This window comes from Colletotrichum gloeosporioides (assembly GCF_011800055.1).
Source record: "Colletotrichum gloeosporioides strain Lc1 chromosome Unknown consensus_13, whole genome shotgun sequence".
Lineage (NCBI taxonomy): Eukaryota > Fungi > Ascomycota > Sordariomycetes > Glomerellales > Glomerellaceae > Colletotrichum > Colletotrichum gloeosporioides.
In genome coordinates this window covers 358,577-381,691 of record NW_025544658.1, presented here as the reverse complement: position 1 = coordinate 381,691, position 23,115 = coordinate 358,577, and the positions used below count along the sequence as shown (strand labels likewise).

The window sequence follows — 23,115 nt, the reverse complement described above, 5'->3', positions numbered from 1 at the left end:
CGCGTTGGCGGCGCAAGGCTAAGATAGCGTGCTGCTGGGCTGCCATGGTTTTGTCTCTGGCGTTGATCTTGGTGCATGCAGTGTGCAATGTGTGCCTGGCAGCAGAAGGATGCCAGAAGGATGGGATGCGCAGGGCGGCAGAAGGGGAAAAAGCAAGCCGGGCCGAGCACTAGCAGAGGTGCGTGGGTGACGGAGGTACTTTCGTTAGGACGGAGCGCGAGGCAGACGAGACATGGCGAGAGAGGCGGGTGTGGGATGGCGGCTGGCAGACGTGCGTGTGGACGGTTCACAGTTTGGCGGCGATTGAGTGTCAAGCCACACGTGGTGGGCGGTGGTGGATCGCTATCGGTGATCTCTTAGCCAATCCTTTTCCGCGGAGGGCAGCATCAGCCACAGATCGCGGTGGTGACCACCGTTTTCTAAATCATCCTGCAGGACCTAAGGTTGGTCCTTCCTCGCGCGTGCCTCGCTGCAGCCACAGATGCCGGGATGGCGTCCCAAGACGTTCCATTGCGATCCACAACACCCCCATCAGCCCCACTTAGGCACGAGGAAGTATCCTATAATGGGACGAGAACTGCCAGGCACCCCCGACACCGCCGACCGGGGTTCGTGGCTGCTGCAGCTGCACCTGTCGACGGGGACCAGGGCGGTAGCAGTTTCTGGGTGCGACAAGGGGGCGCTTTTTGCTCCCCAGCGTGTCCAGCGTCCACCAGGTGCCCTGTGTGCGCAGTGATTGGCGGTGCAGACCAGGAGCGCGGACAAAGTGGCGGGCGAGTCAGGGACTCTGGAGAGCCCTTCAGGGCTTGAAAGTCTTGGAGCGGGTAATTATGGCCACAGGCCCTGGGCTGGCGGTGCTGGATTCTCTTCTGGGCGCGCTGAAACAGAGCAAATTGGGGTGCAGAAGCAGAAGAAATCATTCAGAAGCTCGCCTAAACCAGATGCCTGGCCGAGCTGAAGTCCAGACGCCCTCCTTTTTCTGGTGGCGTGCCCTGTCCGTCAAAGGAGCCCTGGTCATGTCTGATTGCCCGGGCTCGCCCTGCGGCGGCGGCGCGGCCTGTTGCCGTAGGTCAGTTTCTCTTGGGATCAGTCAGACCGCTTAGGTACGCTGCGGCATGGCATGGCGGGCTGAGGCGGAGGGCTGAGGCGTCTGGGAGCTCCCATGTTTTTGAGGTTTTCAGGAGGTCTCCCAGGTCCCATTGATCGTGAAGAAGCCCCGTCCAGGAGGTCGCAGAGCTGAGCATTTCCGCCGCCCGCGCGTCGGAGAGGGATGCCCCGAGGCATTTTATAGAGTTTGAAGAGCTTGCTGAGGTGCCATTGAGTTTGGGCGAGGTCGAAGAGAAGGGGAAGGGACGGCTGGGAGGGGAGCGGACGTCTCGCAGAATTCGGGATGCTTACCTAAGAGTGGTAGAGAGTGGGAGGAGTCCCAAAAATTAAGGTACCTCAAGATACTTTGTACCTGCCATTCTGCCATTATCCGTACCTTACCTCCACGTCTCTCACCGACATGCCCCAGCACACCCTCATTACTGAGCTGCTGCAACCCCGTCTATTGAACGGTGACCAACCACATGTGTGGTTCCCTTTGATTTGCTTATCGCTCATCGACAGGTGCAGCGCCCGTCGCGTCGTCGTCGACCATATCGCAGTACAGTACATACGTACGGCTCGTCGTCACGTACGGATGCTCTCTGCGCGTACTCTAAAATAAGGCCGTAATAGAGGCCGTCAGAGTTTTGCGAGATCGAACGGCAGCTACCTGTGGCTGCTGGCACTGCTGGCTGCCAACCAGGAACATGGCCGTCGACCGTCCCGTCAAGCTTCTCCTCCCAAGAGGCCCAAGAAAACAACAAGAAGCTTCCCGTCATCAAGCTTATCCGTACACGCCACGCCAAACCGCCAATGTCAACAACAAGTAATTGTCATGCTGCAGGAACAAGCGCACCAAGCTACCAAGGAAGCTACCAAGGCCGCACCAAGAAAAGCACTTGGTTAGCACGAGTAGTGAGAGCAAAACGTTCTCGTAACAAAAAGCCCGCCAAGTCGCGGCGCCAACGCCAACATCAACAGCACCAGCGCGCACTATCGGCGGTCCCTCAAGCTCCCAGAGCCACTGCCGAAATCCAACTCCCACGATCGTGGTGCCACCACGCCCAATCGGGAAAGGCCCCTCCATCTCTGCGCACAAAGTTCCAAGGTCCTTCCAAGGCCGCACCGTTGGCGGCGCCGGCGGGCCTCTTGGCAGGGGAAAGCCGCCTTTTCGCTCATTTTCAAGCAGGCTCGTCCATGCACCTGCTGCCATTGTGCATTGGCATTTACAGTGCAGAGTGCTATGTAAGGCACAGACTGCATGTAGTCCAATGACAGCACGCAGACGCCTCAGTTGCAATTTGTTCCTCCTGCTGCGCCGCGGACGACATGTCCTTTTTTTCTCACACCACACCACCACTGGCCACCGGCATCAACTTCGATGTGGCCGCGGAAGTGCTGCTGACCACCATCAAAAATCTCTTTCCATCGCAATGCACAAATCAGCACCTTAACTGAGCCTCTGCTTGGCGCCACGACTGTCTCTCCTTTTGACAGTGTCTTGTCGGTTTGTCTCGAGTGAGAAAAAAGACGATGGAGTGCGGACTTCCACCCCATCTTCTAGTGCTTCCACGCATTCCTCACCCACCACTACCACCACCACCACCACCTCCCCCCGGCTTGGCTTCCGCGCGCAGTATCGCATTCCCCAGTCCTTTCTTATATATCTCGCTTGGGTTCAATTTCCCCTCGACCACTTGTTGGTCATGGGAATCGACCATTTTAGCCCCCCAGAGTGGGCCTCTGCCATCCTACTGCCAATCATCCCATCCGATCCGAGGCATCGACATTGACAGACACAGACACCCTCCTCCGCCTCGTGCTCCCATTCCACCGTACCTTTGTCTCTCTGCAGAAGTACTGCGTAGTGCGTATCCGTACTGCCTGGTATTAGTCGCTGCCACCATCACCTCTCTATTTCCCTAGTGCCGCTGTACCTGCAGCAGTCAGGAACCGTGATCTCATCGACTGCCCAACTCGCACGAATCACCATCCATGATCCCGTCACTCACATCCCATCTCTTCGGTCTGTTGTGCCGTGCCGTCTGTTCCCCTCTCCGCGCAGTCCACGGCAGTGTCACCCGCGGATCTCGCATTTCTTTATTGGCTCTCTCGTTGGGTTCCCCATAGTCCGTATCTAGTGGCCAAGGTAGTTTCATTCTGCCCTCCTCGTGTTTGCTGTCAATCACTGTGTATGGACTGCCAATGTCCAATGTCCTGCTTGACGCGCTTCGCCCCCCTCTGCCAACCCGGCTCCACGCCTTACAACCAGAACCAGTCACTCGTTTAATCAACCCAGTTTTCCCCTTCCCACCCCTTTTCCCAATCCAGATACGGGTTCCTAGGTCGTCCGCTGCTCTCCAAATCCATTCAAGGGACTCCCATTCGCTCGTTTCGTCCGTCCATCCCGATCCTTCCTGTCTCTCTCTCTGTCTGTTGACTCCCCAAAACTCTATATCGCCGTGTTTCTGCGCGCGCCGCAATCCTTCCCGACCCAATTCATTCCTTTCTTCACGTACGTCCGCAACGCACGTCGAATCACCAAAAGTCAATCCCTAATTCACGCCTTCAAACGGCGCAGTCATTCGTTAAATTTTATAATTCAAAAACAAAAACTCGTTGTTCAATATGCGCGCCTCAACTTTGGCTTGGGCCGCCGTCACGGCCCTCAGCGCCCTCACCCAGGCTGCTGACGTCGACGAGTGGAAGTCCCGTTCCATCTACCAGGTCATGATTGACCGTTACGCTCACGACGATGGCTCTACCGACCAGACCTGCGAGCTTTACAAGTTCTGCGGTGGTACCTGGAAGGGTCTCATGAACAAGCTTGACTACATTCAGGGTAAGACGAGACGGCCCGCAGACTCACATCGCCATCATCATGAACCCTCATCAGCTTCATATGGATACACCCGACAGAGTTTACACTCACCGAGACTCACCTTGACCCAATACTAACAACGATCCGCAGACATGGGCTTCACTGCCATCCAGATCAGCCCCATCGTCCAGAACATGGACGACAACACCGCTGTCGGCGAGGCCTACCACGGCTACTGGTCCCTCGACAACTACGCCACCAACGACAAGTTCGGCACCCAGCAGGACTTTAAGGACCTCGTCAAGGCCATCCACGACCGCGACATGTACATCATGGTCGACGTCGTCGTCAACAACATGGTCCAGAAGCTCGACTCCCTGCCCCCCAAGCTCGACTACTCAAAGTTCAACCCCTTCAACGACGAAAAGTACTTCCACCCTTACTGCAACGTCACCGACTGGACCAACAGCACCGACTACCAGGACTGCTGGCTCTACCCCTATGGTGTCGCCCTTGCCGATTTGGCCACCGAGTCCACCGCCGTCGTCACCGAGTTCGGCAAATGGATCAAGGAGCTCGTCTCCAACTACTCCATTGACGGTCTCCGTATCGACGCCGCCAAGCACGTCAACGATGACTTCCTGCCCGGATTCGTCAACGCCTCTGGCGTCTTCGCCTTCGGTGAGGTCCTGACCGGTAAGACTGAGGACTTCTGCCGCTACCAGACCAAGAACCTCCTCCCCGGCATGCCCAACTACGTCGAGTACTACCCCCTCAGCACTGTCTTCTTCGGCGGCGACCTCAACGACCTTGCCCGTCTCCGTGGCGAGGCCCGCGACGGCTGCACCGACATCTTCGCTCTCGGCTCCTTCACTGAGAACCACGACATGCCCCGCTTCGCCGTCTACGATGAGGACATGTCCCTCGCCAAGAACGCTCTTGCCTACATCCTCCTCACTGACGGTATCCCCACTGGTAAGCAAGCCCCTCCTGTCTCCCACATGGTGACATATCACTAACACACTCCAAAGTCTACCAGGGCCAGGAGCAGCACTTCAACGGCAACAGCACCCCCTTCAACCGTGAGCCCCTCTGGCAGTCCAAGTACGACACCTCCGCGCCCCTCTACGAGCTTACCTCCACCCTCCTCGGTGCCCGCAACAAGCTCCAGTCCCTCGACAAGTCCTTCGCCACCACCGCCTCGGAGCAGCTCTTCGTCGAGGAGACCCACCTGTGCCTCCGCAAGGGCCCCGACGGCGCCCAGGTCGTCTTCTGCATCACCAACAAGGGCGAGAAGGGCGACACCTACCAGCTCTCCGTCGGCGGCTTCAACCCCGGCGACCAGGTCGTCGAGATCACCACCTGCGGTGAGTCCACCGCCGACGGCACCGGAAACGTCACCATGTACATGAAGGCCGGCCAGCCCCGCGCCGTCATCCCCTTCGCCGCCCTCGACGGCACCAAGCTGTGCCCCAACGGCACCACCGAGGCCTCCAAGGCCGCCGACAACCAGAACAGCGACGGCAGCAGCAGCGCCGCCCCCGCCTCCCTCGGCGCCAGCCTCGGCCTCATCGCTGCCTCCGTCGCCGCCGCCGTTGCCCTCATGGCATAAGCAATGGGCTGCAGCTTCATTCGAAAAAAAGAGATTGTCGATCGTCAAATGTTTGTTCGCATTTGAAAAGAAAAAAGGATGACGGGTGTACTGCGAGCCAGACCCAAAGAACCATGTTTGCTTTTCCGTTTATATCAATGACGCCAGTTTCGCGAGGAGTTTGGGATAATATCAGGATACCGCAACGAAGGGGAGAACATGCACATACATCATACATACCCAACCCCCATGTCAAGTTGAATTTGTTTCTTCTTCATAACGCTCTGTAATTATCTCACACCCGTCCCGGCACCTCTCCTCCCTTTCCCTCGCAAAGTTGAGAAGGCACTCATGCGTCGTTTTTGTGGTCTGGTGAGTATAATGTATTCTCTTATCTGTCTCGCACATGTAATGTCTGTCCCATGAAAAGGTGTACGCAAGACATGATGTCTTACATGTAGGTAGATTTTCAGCAAGGGCGCAGGTTAAGTTTCGCAGTGATACCATACAACCACCTACCAAATTAACGATTCAATATCATTAAAAATTCAGTCCGATCAACCGCAAGCATTATGAACAGGTGAAGTCATCAGCAATCTCAAAAATATTCAGGTAAGCTCATTGTGAGTGCACAATCCACCCCCAGCAATAGCCGGCCTCGGCAAGACGGACGGACGAACCCCGGACTTTTTCCCGAACGCATAAAAAGCAAGGCTCTGCACAAAAACAAACAATCCCATTTGTCATAACAATTCCCATCCTTTCTCGCCCTCGGTTGCTACCGTGATCGGAGTCCTCCGTAAAAGACTGGATCCGAAAATGGGCCGCCAGCGTTCTCCGTTGTAGCGTGTGCAGGCGAGAAATTCCCCTGGCCTTGCACCTTGGACGGACAACACGTGAGAGGCAAAAAACCGTATCGTTAAGTGTAAAACGTGGGCCCTCTCTTTCCCTACGAGGTACAGATAGCCGGGGATAAGAATAGGGGCTTTGCTTTTTTATTTTTTATTTACAGTGGTTCTCTTTTGGTGGATACTGCGAGTTTTCAATCTGTCACGGTGACACTTCGGGTCGGACGAGTCTTCGGGCAGGTCGGGAACCAAAGTCCCCTGCCCTCCCCTGGTTCCCTACACTCCCCCCAGCAGACCACAGACCACACAGCGGCGCTCCCTTCCCCTGAAAAGACCTGTGGACACTCTTTCATTGTAAAAGCGTGTACCATTTTGTACCTTGCATTCGGAGACGGTCGGCGGCGTGGAGAGGGGTTGCCAAGTTTACCTTATTATGCCATGTCACCTCAGCCCACACAGCCAGAATCCCAGCGGGCCACTCACGCTGCACAATATTTTGTGGGAGGGGAGGGGACCTTTCTCGAACCGTTCAATACGAAAAGATCGGCATCTGAGGTTTTGCTGCCAAAATGGACGTTGGTTGGCCCGATAAACAGGAAGCGCGAGATGGGAACGGTGCTGTGATAGCGCCGGCGCAGGAGGATTGATCACATTGGCATAATTGCAGATCATCGCACAACAGCGAGACCAAAAAACAGCCCGGGAATAAGCGTATCGGTTGCGGTAAGGGGAGCGTCGCGCAAGGGGGCCGCGGAAGCGGGAGAAACGGTTCCTTCTGTCGTGCTCTCTCAGTCTTCCTCTCCTTGCATCGGCTCGCGTCGCCTCATGTTTGCCCTACGCGAACCAGAAACCAAGAAAAAATAAAACGCCGAGAGAGCAGATAAGCCCCCTCTAATGCAATGCAGTCCTGATTCCTATCCGGGGACCCCGTTTCATACGGCAGTTGATCAGCTTTTGCTGGTGCCACTGGGCTTGCCCACCGTCGCCCGACACCGCCGCCGCCGCCCGCGGCCGCGGGAGGGCGGGAAGGGGGGTGGGAGCCCGTCCGTCGCTGTCCGTCGCGCCGCCGTCGTCTACCTACTTCGTGCTCGCGACGGTGGGAACACTACACATGGAATAATGCTACACAACTCGGCATCCGATGTCTAGAGCACATCTTCTGCCAAACGAGCCTAGCGCCAAGTGGACTTCTTCTCTTCTCAAATAAATCCCATCGTGGTCGCGCCCAAAATTAGATATCGAGGGCACAAACGGGGCCTAGAACGGATGATCGCGATGTTCGCTTGCTGAACTCTCTTGGCTCCATAGGTAGGTGGTAGGTATCTTGGGTGCGACGGGTGGACGGGCCCCCGCTCCGCTATTGGATTGATGAGATTGGGCATTTGCCAGAGGAGATGTTGAAATGTTTGTGCGAAATGTATTGGATTCTGAGACCCGTGGATCTGGGCCTTGGTTATTTCTTTTCTTTTGCAAAGTGACCTTCGATCCTTCTTTTGACAACTGCGGGTGCACCTGTGCGTGTGCGCGGCTGATAAGACAAACATGAGCCCAGCAGCAAGGGGGGTGATGGATGGATATGGGGGAGAAGAAGAAGAAAAGACGAAAAAAAAGAAATTGCCCATCTCGACAACCCCCGATCGCCACATGAGCTCCCAGAGGCTGGAAAGAAAGGTGACGGAGCTCGGGCTCGGGAAGAGCAAGCCTTACGTGCGTTTCTGTGGTCTCCATCGGCAGTGCAATGTCAATGTCGCTTTGCCATCGTCAGCGCGTGCGCGCCCTACCTTTTGCGATCGTCGCTAGGGTTTGATTTTCTTTTGTGAGATTAGTTACTGTTAAATTAACCATGTCGTTTTATTATTTTGCCCACGCTAGCCATATATAGCAGTAAAATAGGTTAACACAGCCACTCCATATAATCCCTACTAAACTGTAATATACCTCAATTTAAGAGTATAACTAGCCTTCAGCTGAAGGCTTAAGACTATAGGACCTACTTAGTTAAATCCCTACCTTCTAATTAGCTTAAATTAGCTAGAGTTTCACTAAGTTATTAAATAGTTTGAAAACTCTTTAGATTTAAGCAATTTGAGGCTTAGCAGTTAATTTTTTTGATTTTAATTAAAAACTTATTATATTATATAACTTCTAGTAGATATAAAAAAGTATATTAATAACTACTTATAGCTACCTCTAAATTTGCGATCTTAGTGGTAGTAGCTATACCTACTTTAGTAGCTAGGCTAATAATAATAACTGCGATAATAGTAGCGTTAAAAAGATAAGTTACTATAGTAGTAGTAGTAATTTTAGCTAGAAGAGTAGAGATTATTGCTATAATATAATAAACGCTTATTAATACTGAAAATCCTCTACCTATTAGGCTAGTAATACTACTTCTTATTGCTATATTCTTATAACCTTAAACTATTATTATTAACTAAGGGTTTAATAGCTAGTAAGGGCTTTAATAGAGGTAATAAGAGTAGCTATTATGCTATATAGCTTAGTAATCTCACTTAAGGCTTATTATTATTTATAATATATACCTCTACTACTACTTCTACTTACCTAACTTAGTACTAATATAGTTAAAACTTATAATAAGGGCGCTCTTAAGGTATATACTTATAAAGTATTAAAAGCTTCTTACTACTCCTATATAGAGGGTATATATTATATATTACTTAAATTAATAATAAAGGCTTTATTATTAAAGGAGTTAGAGGTAGGGGGGTAGTAGGAGTAATATATATTACGAGGGATAATATTTAGGTTAAGCTTAAGGGTAAGCTATTTAATCTTAATTAATTTAAGCTATAGAAGTTAATAAAAAGTTAATAATAAACAGACTATAAGACTTATATCTTCCTAATTAAGGTATTAGTAGTTATTAATATCTTTTAATTAGAGGACCCTACTATCCCTAAGTTATAATCTCTTAAGGAGGGCGTAGTAATAGAGTAGCCCCTACTACTTTATAAACATATTAGTATAGGTTAGTAAGCTATACTATTATAAGAAAGCCTCTTTTGCTATATTAAACTAGAGGTATAGAAGATTAAAGGCTTTAAATAATATATATAAAATAAAGCTATTAATAATCTTACGCCCTTTTTTAGTAGGATGCTTTTTATATACTTTATTACTAAAATAAGTCTTATAGCGCTCCTACTTCTTAATAACTATCTTAAAGATCTTAAGGTATAGGATATAGAGGTTAGCGAAGTAGTAAGTAAAATAGGACTTTAACTTATAGTAGCTACTCTTAGTAAGTGATATTATTTTATAGCTATAGTTTTAAAGGTAGCAGATTAAGTAGTTAATAAACTTTTTGAAGCGTAAGATATATATAGTTTTAAGGTATAAAATAATTACTAAAAAAGTTAGTATAATCTATATATTTTAAAACTATATATACCTTTTTAATTATAAAACTATTACTTAAGGTACCTCTAAGCTTTTTTATATACCTTATATATTAATAAATAAATATAGGTATACTACGCTTTAATAAAGCTATTAGGGTTATAGTTATACTCTTTTTTAGTAGAGAGGTTATAAAGTTAAAAATTTATACCTTCTATATATATAGCTTCTTTATGAATAATATATATAGCATTCTTATAACTTTAGGTATAGATTAAAGCCTCCTTAATAGTGTTATTATTATTAAGTATAATAATAGCCTCCTTATTACCTTTAAGTACCTATAGGCCTTCCTATTTCTTCTTTATGTTAAGGTTAATATTTTTAAGTATATACTATATATAGAGCTATTATTTTAAGTAGGGAAAAATAGCTCTAGTAGCATACTTTAATCTAGTATTAAAATTAATAATAATAATATTTAGATTAGGGATATAGTTTTTAATAAGGAATTTATATAGCTATAGAAGCACCTATTAGAAAAATTTAGTAGTTTTAGCTAAAATAAAGTAAAAGGTAGTATTAAATATAGTATTAATAGTAGTGAGGCTAATAATTTAGAAGAGAGGTATCTAGAAGTAATTAACCTATTATTTATTAGTAAAATTAAAATAATAATAAACTAGGGTAGTAGTAGGGGTAGGTAGGTAGTAGGGGTAATATATTACTTACCTTATAGGTATTATCTATTATTAGTAACTTTAGGTTTCTCTTTAGTATATCTAAGTAGAGTTTATATATCTAAAAAACACTATTAATCTTACTATTATTACTACGTTAAACTATATAGTAGGCTATATTACTTCTTTTAGTTAGTATACTTAAGAAGAGCTAAGTTAATATTAATAAGCTATACTTATCTTTATAGAGGTAGTACTAGTAGTTATAAACGTTTTATAAGCTAACTTTATAGCCCTCTTACTATAGAAGTCTAGCTATTACACGTAATGTTAAGTTATTACTAGCAGAGAGCTCTTTAACGTGCTTATATAAGGTTTTTTTTAGTAGCCCTCTAGAGGTTTTAGTAGCAAACTTAACCTTATTAATAGTAAGTTTTTAGAAAGTAAGGATAGCGTTAAACTAGTCTTAGGTAATAGGATTATAGTTATGATGCTTAAAGCTATTAATAACCTTCTATACCTATAGCTTTATAGCAGTAATATATTAAATCTTAGCTTTAAAGTAATAATTATACTACTTAGTATATATTTTTCGCTTTATTATAGTTAACGCGCGCTTATTAGTATAATTATAGAGAATATTATATTAATTACTATTATTATTCTAGCGTTTTTTATATAGTATAATACCCTTAGATTAGTATTAGAGGTGAATATATAGCTAATACTCTTTAAAAGTAGAAGCTTATATCTAAGCATTAGATATCATAATAGTCTTTAAAAAATATAAGATATATAGGAAAATAAGCAATTTAATATACTTAGTTAATAAATATTATATAGAAGGCTTAGGTAGGCGTAATCTCACTTATGCGCGCGGCGGGCAGCGATTCAGCTGAGTTGATAGAGTTAACGATAGGACGTTATAGCTCGAGAGGGCAGTACTTAGAGGGGTGGATTAATTGTGGCGGCAGTGGCGCAGCCTCCTAATTAGGCTAGCGCGGGTAAAATAACAAAACGACACAGTTAATTTAACAGCTACCATGAGATTGATGAACGCGATGGTCGGCCGCGCCTGCGGTCTATGGTTCTGTGGTTCTGTGGTTCTGTGGTTCTGTCCCTCTCTTGACCGCCGTCCCGTTCACTTTCCGATATTGAACAAGGGCCGCTGCGCGCACGCACACATAGACATCCCATCCGAGGTACACTACGCTGCAACGTGCTAAGATGGGAGATGGGTACATACATACCTACCCGCATCCAGTTTACAGTGGGCTGAGGTAGGAACGCGGTATCGCAGTGGGGTTTCTGGCGTCGTGTCGCTGTCCGGCCTGTGTGTTTCTGGAAGGCTTCTGTCGATCCCGCGGGAGCTCTTTGACCTCCTCTCCTTTCGCGTGTGTGACATTTGCCAATGGAGTTTGCATGTTTTCTGCCGGTGGGACCTGTTGATATTTGTAAACGAGGTTGATGAAATGTTACAACTCATAGGAAACAGAGAGTGATCGGCAGAGATATTGGTTCGCTTTTATGGGGGGCTCTCTGCCTTGTGGGCTGCCTTGATCAAAGCTCCTCGTAGGAAAATGTCCGACGAGTCCGTGGATGAGAACCGAGAGGCGGTCTGGGCTGGTTCTGTTTGGTTCAGGGGGGCTGGATGGGCTTGAGCCAGAGAGTCTTGGGTGATGCCAGCTGAGATGTAGAGATCTAGTTTTGGAAACGGTTGTGGATAGACGTTGACTTCAAGCCATTCCGCAGTTGAGAAGCCACCCAGACTAGATCGTGGTATTCAGGATCGTTAGTATTATGACAGGAACCAGACGTGATCTTGTAGCTATCGTGGCTTTCGGGACTGCCCATGTTGTCGTCATCCGTTAAATGGTGTATTAGTACCGAGACGGCATTTCTCAGCCTCACTCACGTCTGAGGACGTTCTGTTGAGCCTCAAAGTAAACGTCCAACTTAGGAGTCCTTCCCACTTAGCGAAGGAAGGCACGGTTGGGCAAACTATCGTATTTGTGCTACTGGAGCAAGCTAGATATATCCACAGTCGCACACGTCCAGCCTGCCGGTCTCCGCGTTGCGCAAGCCATCTAGTGCTCAGTCCTTCCCGTTCCCAAGTTGTACTGCAGCCGTTTATTGCCTGGTACCAAACTCAATTAGCATGATCGTTGCCTTGAAGTCAATATAAGCATGGCTCGGAGAGTTCAAGTGACGGCATTTCCGTTTGCGGTTATCCTTCCGCACGCGGCTTAGTTGCATGCCTCGGCTGCGTCTTTGCGACAACAAAATAGCAACGTCTCTTTAGAGAATCCCCGCCAGGAACAAATCAAATTCTCCTCTCTGGTTCCTTGAATGCATTGTTTCACAGGAGCGTATCTGGCTTTGGATCTTCGAGTGTTTGGAATAACTGTGTTGTCCGCTGAAGTAGTTGAATAGGTTGCCGCGTGTTGTTTGAAAAGCGAACACAATAGCGCAGACGTGATAATACGTTGTGGACGCCAGAAGAAACGGACAGATGTTCCAGTTGGATTAAAAGTGACCCAAACCGTATTGTCGTTGTCTCGAAAGATTTACTCCAAGTACTGAATCACTCAATTCCCTTCCATTCAGCCCGTCGCCGGCCGTCGTCGTCCGATTGCGGTTGCTGGATCACACCTTTCTCAGGTGAGTCTTATATACTCCAACCATTCAAGGGAACCAGGTTTTATCATATAATATCATCATTCATGCGAAACAACTTCTCCGTATCCTTTAGTTCTCTCGTTGTGGTCATCGTCACAACCACTATTCTGGCAATGTATCTATTTGCAGCGCGTCGTATTCTGGGGCTGGTATCAAGGGAGACGGGACGCAAACTCCACAGTAAAATTTGCACTTCAAGCAACTACAACATCGTCGAAGAGACAATCGTTGCGAGTGATCTTCCTTGTGAATGCATTTGTGCGAAGAAACAGAGGACCTTGACAACTGCAGGTCAAGCCGGCAACCACGACAAGCAAGCGTCCTGGAAAACCCATTGGTGGCTGATGCCGGTGATTCCTAACGAATACAGGACGAAGAATGAAGAACGGAGATGATGAAAGAGGAGTTTATTCGAAGTTAATCAGATCCCGTCAACATATCTTCTTGTGTGAATAAAGCTATCATACAAGTATGTCCAGAAATTCAGTTGCTTCTCTAACAACAGGAGCTGGGAGAAATCTCGATTAAGCCACCCTGTAAAGACGCTTTTGATAATGTGGGATAGTACGTAGTTTACTTCAAGCTCTCTTCAACATTGAAACGCCCATCCATCGGCCACGGGTCAGGATTCTTCTTGGTTCTAGCTCGGTTAGCAATCTCAACTCAATGGATTCCGAGAACAACTTACTTCAAGTCAACACCAGGAGTCAACTTAGCACTCCCATACCGCAAGAGCTTGTAATACCACGTGTTACCAAGTCCCACAACTCCAATCCAAGACGCCATCGTTGCCATCTTCTCTGATCGTGGTCTCCTGAGACGAGCATACTCTTCCAGCGCGGAAGAGAATCCGTCTTTTGCCCCAGCCTCTGTATCTGTCGCCGAGCAGTGCTTGAGAAGCATGCTTGCAAGCACAGTTGCGTCCTCAATAGCAAACCCTGTTCCCTGCCCGCTTGTGGGCAGCATCAACCGCGCAGCATCGCCGAGGAGAACGATGCTGCTGTCGCCAGTCCACTGGATCTCATCCTCCTTCCACACACGTTGTCTCAATGGCGTGTGAATTATACGGTCCGAGCTGTTGAGCATCGTCTCAAAGTCTCCTGTGAAGGGGTGTTTGAGGCGCAGGTGGCGGCGGAGGATCTCGGCCGTTGTGGATGTTGGATATTGGCCGGGCGTTATGGCTGCCAGCCATGGCTCTTGTTCCTGTTTCGTGGCTGGCGGAGATGATGGCGTTGGCGCCACAGCGGGTTCAGACCCCAGAGGTGCAGGATTTGGGTCTGGTGGTGTCGACTCGGGCAGGATGAGATCCCACCGGAACATCCTTCCCGGACATGGACCAGTAGCCAGGAATCCCTCCTTGAGGAAGATGCACTGGGACTCTGTGAAAGGACGCTCGGGTTTATGCGTTGACGGCATCTTGTCTGCTGAAGAGATACCGTAGATGCCGGTTGTGCCCATGAAGTCGGGAAGCCATCTCTCTTCTGCCGTCTGTGGGTCCCTGAGGTTGAGAAGGTGCCGACGAACTTGAGAGTATCCACCATCCGCGCCGACGAGAAGGTCAACTTCGATATGTGTACCATCGGCGAAGTCTACACGAGTCTGCTTACCACCAGACGAAGAAACAGCTTCGAACTGAACCGCCTTCTTGGACCACTTGACCTCACCACCTAGCTGGAGCACGCGATCGATGAGGAGAGCTTGCAAGCCTGCTCGCTCAAAGTACATCGCGCCTAGCTGGAAGTCGTGGGACCAAAATCCGTTTCTCGCAGTCTTGAGATGTGACAACTTGCAACTCTCAGTGATCTCTCCGAACCAGAGTGCCAAGTCATCGCATTCATGGCCGTGTTTCTTCAGCGCGTCGCCGAGACCAAGGGAGAACAGGGGATGCAAGCCGTTCGGAAAGAGGCCGACGGAGGCGCCGGCGCGTTGATGATGGGATGTAGTCGAGGAGGAGGATTCCCATCCCGGCCCCGTTCCCGTGCCGTTGGACTTTGAGGATGTGGTCGGGATCGGAGCTGGGGGTGGAGACTGGTCGAAGAGGATCGGACGGAAGCGGGTGCGGAGAACGGGATGCGTGAGGAGGTGGAGAGCGAGGGTCGGGCCGGCGATGGCGGCGCCGATGATGCCGATGGTTTTCGGGGCCGGGGTCGTCATAATGTGAAAGGGTCTGCAGACAGGCTACCTTTTTCCCTCCTTCCACGAACACAAGAAAGAGCAGTCAGAACATGGTCGACAGAGAAAGTCCAAGACATGTCGTTGAATTTATACACATTCCTCATCCGCAGGATCCCCCGAAGGATCACGACACATCCCTTCCCACATCCATCCCATTTCCCGGCTCAGCTCCTTACGGGAGGAGCACCAAGATTCATAGCGCGACACGGCAGCCATCATCCATCGTTTGAGTTCCGGTCTAGCATTCCAATCCGCTCAAGGGCGCCATGAAACTTGCCCAATCCGTGCTGGCGGATTGCGCCACGCTGGACAGCTTGACGCCGTAGGGCTGCATCCTTCGTAAGAAAGGCAGACGCTCGGACCGTAAAAAGTGAACGTCGTAAAATTGAAGCCGTGACTGAAGGCTTGGCGTTTTCCGGCTGGGTGTAGTTAGGTTGGAGTTGTGTAACAACGATACCTCCGTCCCGCGGAAGATGCAACGTTTGAGGGCTTGTGAGAGGCAGCCATGCAAAGCACGCGGAGATTTTGGCCAATTTCTCCAGAATTTCTGAGCAAAGTTGCACTTCAGAAAACGTGTCGACGCCCCAAACCGCAGTAGGCTCCATCGCAACAACGCCCCGCCGGTTCTTAGTGCCTGAGTTGCCCTAAGCTGTCATCAACCAATCCGATATGGTGTAGTGGCCAACATGATGCCCTCTCATTAACTTGCGAGGTTAGGCATAGCCCCGAGTTCGATTCTCGGTTTCGGAACATTTTTGTATCATCTGGCATCTTTTAGCAATTTGTTTTTGTCCACCCGTTTGTACTGATTTTTGCGCACGCGAGCAATGCAATTCGACTTCCTCTGTACGGTGGAAAACTTACATGCAACGGAATGTTATTCAGCGGAGCATAGCGTACGTTTTGCGCAAAGCCATTGATTTTTCTTCGTTTTAACGGAAGCGAAATGAGGGAGGAGTCTTGCGAGCCGCCCTGGGAGCCTCCCCGGCCTTTAAAGCTGAACCGCTAACCCTCGCACACGCTTCCAAGTGACTGTTGCTCTCCTTTCCTCCTCTTTCGGCCATTTGATCAGTCATTCAAATTCTAAGTACAGACCATGCTCAACGCTCACACGCAAGGCAATATGAACACGAGGAGGAGATGGATGCCTCGATCGAAGCCAGCAGCAGCGACGTACTGCACCATTCCCTACGGTACCGAATTTCATTCCGGCTGTTCTACCACAACCACCAGTGGCCCATCCCGGCATCCGCTTTTCAGTCGATATGCCGTAGAATCCGAGCATTGCCGTTATCCAAGCTCTATCTACCCCGACCTCGAGCTCAGAGATTTCGACTCCGGCTTCGTCCATGTGCGCTGTCCCATGACTCAGGAAAGCTTTAATCTGCATGGGCATGCTGACTCTCTCGTCATCGCGGTCGATGGTGCTTGCCCGCACAATGGGCATGGGGCAACGGCGTCAGGGATTGGAGTCTACTTTGGCCCGGGAAACGGGAACAACTTGAGCGCACGAATCCCGGATGAACTTGCTGGCTTTGCGGGACACACAAACAACCGAGCCGAGATATATGCCGCCATCGTTGCCCTCAAGATTGCACGAGATTTGTGCGATTCTCAAGGGGCCAAGGCGAAATACAAATCCATTGTTATCAAATCGGACTCTGCGTATGTCGTTGAGTCCGTTGGTGGAGGAAGGAACGGAGAGCAGGCACACATATTGAAGTGGATTTCGAACGGCTTTCTGTCGGTCAAAAACAAACCAGTGAAGAACCTGATGCTTTGGTCAGAGCTAGGCCATGAACTTGTCTGCCTTCGCAAGATGGGAGTCTCCGTTCAGTTTTGGCATGTGCCTCGACATCTGAACCGGGATGCGGACAAGCTCGCAAACGATGCATTGCGCGAGGATTGCTGGCTGAATCTAGAGTTGGTCGAGAGGAACGATCGCAATATCTCTGTGGCGTCACAGTATTGGTGGGGGTTGCATGAAGCCCACGCTCTTTCAAAAGAGATGGCGTTGCTTCTATTAACAGACATGATGGAGGTTGTAAAGAGAGTCTTTGCGAGGAATGAAGAACTCACTAAAGTACGGCCGTTGAACCCAGAAGTACACACACACTTACGAAGTTAACATTGCTGACCATCACTCTGTTCAACAGATCATCGTCAATATGCGTCACGAGAATGGTTCACGGCACAGTTCTACAGATTTTGCCTAATCTCTACCATAGCTGAGTCCTGCGAATCCGTTTCAGTTGCCTTTCAGCCTCCTGAGAGGTGACCGACCGCCAAACCCTTCTGAAAGACCCTGTTTGAGACTTCCTGTGGGTTTGGCAGCAACGTCTTTCAAAGAATGAATTTCACCACCCAGGTCATTAATGACAAAATATCCTCACAAGGCAGAAGGTACTCTAGTCTCCGCCTTTCCACTTCATCTCGTCGACCACAATCTATCTGCCTGGCTTGTGAGCGAGGCTCTATAAAGCCCACTCAGCATCTCGTAGAATATTCAATACTTTATCCGTCTCACACTTCATCATACTCAATCCTTCGCAAATCGACAACAAATAACACCACCCATCATCCACAATGTCAGTCTGTGACTGCTCCGACGACGCTCCCACCGCGGACGAGGTCCACGCCAGCGTCCAAAAGTACCACCGCGGCTACGAGCCCATTTTCGACTCGGGCTTTACCTCCATCTTTAGCCGCTTCCCACAATCCCTGGCCAGCCGGTTCGACGACCTCACCCACCTCGAAGTTGACACTCTCGACCCTGAAGATGGCGGCACCAAACCCTTCGTCTACCTCCGCTGTCCGGGCCACAACACCGGCTGCGCCTCCTGCGGCTACCACGCCTGCCACATCGACTCTCTCATCGTCGCCATCTCCGGCATCGCCCGCCTCACTGCCACCGGTAACACTGAGTCCGGCCATGGCGTCTACTTTGGCCACCATAGCCCCCACAACATCCAACGCCACGTTGACGAGGAGGACGGCGTTAGGCCGAGCGCCCAGCGCGAGGCTATCCGGGCAGCCATCGCGGGCCTCGATGCCGTTATGCCCTTTTGCGGGGGCGGCGGCCAGTGGGACTGCTCTGGCCACCCCGACGAGCCGCCGTGCATGGTCAAGCATGTCATCTTGAAGACCGAATCGGGGTACCTCGTGGAGACCGTGGGTGGCGGTAAGAACGGGGAGGAGCCGCATGTGCGCAAGTGGCTGAAGAACGGATTCAAGACTGCGTCAAAGCAGCCTGTCAAGAACAAGGACTTGTGGGAGGTTTTGGTGGCTAAGTTGACCGGATTGTTCGACTGGGGCGTTGCTGTTGAGTTTTGGCTTGTTCCGCGCGAGGAGAACGAGAAGGCCACTGCGTTGGCGGGTGCCGGATGTGTGTAGGCTCTTCCGAGGCTTCGCACAAGTTGAATTCACGCATGAGGGTGCGACAGGAGAGTTTATGGTTACGTTGTGATTAGAAAAGTTGACTTTGTATTGCGTCTTATGCATACAACTAGCCACAAACCGGCAGATCTAGGTCGGAAATATGGCTTGGATTATATTAAATGCTTTCAAATCCTCCTGTGACGAAGTGCAGCAGTAGAATTGCTAGGAAGGGGGAGGACCTCAATCACGGGGGTCTCGTAGATCTCCCAGTTATCCGACGCCTTGGGGTTACCGAACGGAACCAGGGCAGCGATACGCATCCTGAAATTCAAGTCAGACACTTGCAAACGCACACTCTTGCAACCAGGAACACTTACTTGTACTTGCCGGGCTTGATTTGAGAGCCGTCGGCGAGCTTGCCGAGCCACCAAGACTCGTACGGAGAGTCGCGCGGCTGGTACTGAAGCGGGTAGGAGAAGGTGTTGTTCACGCTGTCGGTGGCGGGGTCGAAGTTGGGGTAGTTGACTGTGTTGTAGACGTCGAAGGAGGCGACGGAGCCGATGTACTTGTTCTCGCCGACGACGGGAGGGTACGCCCACTCGCGTTCTTGGTATGATGGCTCATAGATCTGGAACGGTATCAGGCACTGGATCTTAGGGTTTAAGGGGAAGGTGTTGAGACTTACATCCCAGCGCAGTTCGCGGGTGCCCCATGTCAGGGCGACTTGGAGTCTGACAAAGTCTTGGGCGGCGAGGGAAAGGTCGAAGGTGAAGCTTCTTTCGTGTTAGCTCATATCATCCCAAGTTGGAAAAGGCAGATGGCTCACCTTGACTTCTCGGAGATGAGAGTCCTGTTGAGTCCAGAAGCGATGCGAGGGTAGCCCATGGAGGTGTAAAACATGTCGACAATGTCGTGCTTGATGCTTCCACCGACGCCTGTATGATGGTCAGAAAAGTCGCGATACGTAGACACCAAGTGACATACCATAGTAGGGCACGGAGAGAACATCACCGTTGCTGGCACTGATGAGGACCTTTCCGCTCCAGATGGGAAGTCTGGAGGAGTTGAGGCCTTGAGGGATGTCGAAAGAGAACCTTGTTACAATGTCAGCCTACCAACCTCGTATCATGACAACGACGAGAAACTCACTTGGCAGTCTTTGTCTCACCAGGCCCAACCTTAAAGGTCCCAGACGGCAGACCAACAACAGCATCGATCTTGAACGGCTCAATCTCGATAAAGTCCTTGATGCGAGGCACACCGATGAGCTCGGGGTTGGAAGCGGCCTCAGGGGTCCAGTACGACTCGAACCCGCCCGCAGCCTGCACCTGGAACCGGTACTCCAGCTCCGTGGTGCCAGTGTTGCTGATGTCGACTTCGTGGTACCGCGAGAAGTGGTTCGTGTCGTTGAGAGCGAACTTAGTCTCCCCGGACAGCTGCGAGGTGGCGTTGAGGACGGCGACGGCGTCGATCAGACCGCTACCGACCTGGATCGGCGGCGCCCAGAAGCCAAAGTCGCGCGTGGTACCGACAGACCAGGGGACGGCGCGGCCGGACGCGATGATGCGATTCGCCAGCGTCTTGGCAAAGCCGGCGCCGTGCACGGAGCGGCCGCCGTGGGCGGAGATGTACAGCGCCGCGACGCCGGCGACGTAAGGGCACGCCATGGAGGTGCCCGACAGGTCGCGGTAGCGTCCGCCGACGAAGGGGGCGAAGATGCGGCCGCCCGGGGCGGTGACGTCGGGCTTCAGCTCGAGGTCGAAGGTGCCGCCCCAGGAGGTGAAGGTGGAGGGCTTGCCGCCGCCGGCGTTGTACATGGCGACGTAGTTGCTGTTTTGGTCGAGGGAGAAGTCGGCGGTGACGTTGCCGCCGGCGATGTACGTCTTGACGATGGCCTCGCCGGCGTCCTTGGAGAGCAGGCCCCAGCGGCTCTGCGCCCAGCCGCGGCCCGAGTGGCCGAGGACGGCGCGGTCGGTGAGGTAGAAGAGCATGAACTTTGCCCCGCGCTCCTGGACCCAGCGCTGGCGCTCCCAGTCCTCGCAGCCCTCGTCGAAGCGGACGAGGGGGATGGTGTTGTTGAAGTTGATGCCCTCGGCGAGGGGCTCGCAGGCGTCGTTCTCGACACTGATGTTGAGGGTGACGGGCACGATGGGCCAGCCGACGATGTCCGCAGGGAAGAGGTCCTCAGGCGGGCGGTAGCCGAGGATGGTGCGGTTGGACTGGCCGTCGAGGTTGAAGGTGCCGGCGAACTGGCGGGCGGAGACGATGGAGGCGTCGGCGGAGCCGATGGCGAGGACGTCCTTGCCGGAGGCGCCGCTGCTGGCGAAGAAGGGGCCGACGTCGCCCGAGTTTCCGGCGGCGATGGTGACGATGACGCCCTGCTGGACGATGCGATCCGCGACGAGGGCCCAGGCGTTGTTGGCCCAGCCGCCGGTGGAGCCGACGGAGGCGGTGATGATGTCGACGCCGTCGGCGAAGGCGCGGAGGAAGGCCTCGATGAGGACCTCCTCGCCGGTGCCCTCGTTGGGGCCGAAGACCTTGTAGGAGTAAATGGTGGCTTCGGGGGCGACGCCGGTGAACTCGGACGACTTGCCGGCGACGATGCCGGCGACGTGAGTGCCGTGGCCGGCGGCGTCCATGGGGTCCTCGTCCGGCTGCCGCTCCTCGCCGGGGTAGGGCCAGTAGTTGTCGTCGCCGACGAAGTCGTAGCCGGCGGCGACCTTGCAGCCGGCGCCGAAGCAGCCGCCCAGGGCCGGGTGGGTGTACTCGGTGCCGGTGTCGACGATGCCGACCTTGACGCCCTTGCCGAGGATGCCCTGCTCGTGGAGCTTGTCGACGCCGGTCATCCAGTGGATGGAGTAGTTGAGCGCGGCGGCGTCGTCGCTGAAGGAGTCCCCGGTGACGACGGGCGCGAGCTGGATTCGACTGGAGTGCCACGCCTTGACGACGGGAAGGAGGGCCTCGAGCGAGTCGGTGTTCTCGCTGTCGGACTCGACGGCGATGCCGCTGAAGATGGACGAGTCGAAGACCTTCAGGACCTTGCTGCCCGCCTTGGTCTCGATCTCCTTGACGAGGGCATCTTTATCGGCTCCCTGGCGGGGGTCAGCATCATGTCACATCTTGAAGTCGCCACTGTGCAGACGCCTTACCTGCTCAAGTTCCAAGATGAACTTCTTGGGCTCAACCGCAGTGTCGTTGGACGGACGGACGTTCTCGTCAACAGCACGGCGGGAGATTTTGGCAACACCCGTGCCGGCCAAAGCCAGCGCGGACACAAGCGCACTCGCAACACGCATGGTCGGCTAAAACAAAACGAATGACAAGACCTCCAAAACGAACGAAGAGGATCTCAGAATTCGGGCGATCGAGCTGAGTGCACAATGCCTGACCTCTCCCCCTTCTCCCGCATCATGAGTTGGCGAAAGCGGCCTTTTATGAATAGCCTTCGCCAACCCGGTCCGAGTCGGAGCCCGGGCAATCACCTCCTCACAAAATCGTCTTTTTGCGTGATGCCATGTTGCGTTGACGATTTTCTCGTATCGAACATCGACGCGGAAGCGCGACCCCGGCAGCTTTGTCCCGTTGCGGCAGCCGACGAGGTGGCATCTCCACTCCCGAGGGAACCTCACCGTGGAAGCCAAGACTCCAACCCGCCATTTGCGATGTTAGGGGCCTTGTAACGACCTGCCATCTTGAGCTTGGTGGTTATCTGCGCGAAGACTGATGAGCGCAGTCCATTTTTGCGTGCAGTGTTGGGGATATTAATATGCATGAGAAACCTTGCGCTAGGCGCATAGGTGCAGATGCCTTCGTATTTGAAGGGGTCCCTTGGGTCCCTGGGGCGTCACCGGTTTTCGGAGCCGGCGGGATGGGATGATGATGATAATGATGAGGTATGTAAGGTCGGGAGAACATGGCTTTTGGCGAGGTCCTCGGGTTAGTCGTGGGCGAATATGGTGCTAGATTGGCGCCTCGGAACGAGCCGTGAAAGGTAGCGTCTATCTTTATTCAAATATGTTCTGAGAACGATAGCGAGTCTAGGGATCTGAGAGGAGCCCGTTTGCCAAGAGTTAGTCCATGGAAACTCAGCACTTAGCGATGTGGTGCCAGCCATTCAACTAGTAAGAGCAAATGCGAATTTGACTTGAACGCGGTAGTTGAGAGGTCATCCGACTACTCGATTGCTTCAGACCTCGAGTGCTGGCGGCTAGGAGAGAAGACCATGTTTGCTTTTCCCGAAAATGAGGAGATTCCGTGAGCCGGCAGGGGGGGGAATCATGCCCTTGCAGCTCTTGGTGTCTTGGCAGGAACATCTGACAATGTTACGTACAAGGAAGCCAACTTCTCAAATTCGATACTCAAGACCGACAAGACCAGGCCCGACTGCGTTGATGCTTAGCAAAAAACGTCGAATCGGCGGCATTGGGGTTTGCTGACTGCATCTGCGAGAATCTGTAGTATGGAGTCTTGGCATCACGGCACGGCGCT

General features: G+C 51.5%; 5 protein-coding genes across 5 annotated transcripts; 3 read left to right on the top strand and 2 right to left on the bottom strand.

Moving 5' to 3' along the window:
* Positions 1–3,717: 3,717 nt before the first annotated feature.
* Positions 3,718–5,522, top strand: GCG54_00002531 (Alpha-amylase A; the record flags this gene model as incomplete). Its single annotated transcript, XM_045402621.1, has 3 exons — positions 3,718–3,931; positions 4,061–4,885; positions 4,942–5,522. 3 exons carry the CDS (start codon positions 3,718–3,720, stop codon positions 5,520–5,522), a joined length of 1,620 nt encoding a protein of 539 aa, XP_045269239.1.
* Positions 5,523–13,647: 8,125 nt separating this feature from the next.
* Positions 13,648–15,228, bottom strand: GCG54_00002530 (FAD-dependent monooxygenase andE; the record flags this gene model as incomplete). The annotated part of the gene is made up of 2 exons (XM_045402620.1): positions 13,648–13,714; positions 13,763–15,228. The coding sequence occupies 2 exons, from the start codon at positions 15,226–15,228 to the stop codon at positions 13,648–13,650; spliced, it is 1,533 nt and encodes a 510-aa protein (XP_045269238.1).
* A 1,282-nt stretch (positions 15,229–16,510) lies between these two features.
* GCG54_00002529 (uncharacterized protein) lies at positions 16,511–17,481 on the top strand (the record flags this gene model as incomplete). Its single annotated transcript, XM_045402619.1, has 2 exons — positions 16,511–17,332; positions 17,455–17,481. Coding segments are annotated over 2 exons (849 nt in total), but the record flags the coding sequence as incomplete, so codon positions are not given.
* Positions 17,482–17,835: 354 nt separating this feature from the next.
* GCG54_00002528 (Ribonuclease HI) lies at positions 17,836–18,642 on the top strand (the record flags this gene model as incomplete). Its single annotated transcript, XM_045402618.1, has 1 exon — positions 17,836–18,642. One exon carries the CDS (start codon positions 17,836–17,838, stop codon positions 18,640–18,642), a length of 807 nt encoding a protein of 268 aa, XP_045269236.1.
* Positions 18,643–18,812: 170 nt separating this feature from the next.
* GCG54_00002527 (Subtilisin Carlsberg) lies at positions 18,813–21,923 on the bottom strand (the record flags this gene model as incomplete). The annotated part of the gene is made up of 6 exons (XM_045402617.1): positions 18,813–18,948; positions 19,005–19,400; positions 19,454–19,562; positions 19,612–19,682; positions 19,777–21,719; positions 21,777–21,923. The coding sequence occupies 6 exons, from the start codon at positions 21,921–21,923 to the stop codon at positions 18,813–18,815; spliced, it is 2,802 nt and encodes a 933-aa protein (XP_045269235.1).
* Between the last annotated feature and the right edge of the window lie 1,192 nt (positions 21,924–23,115).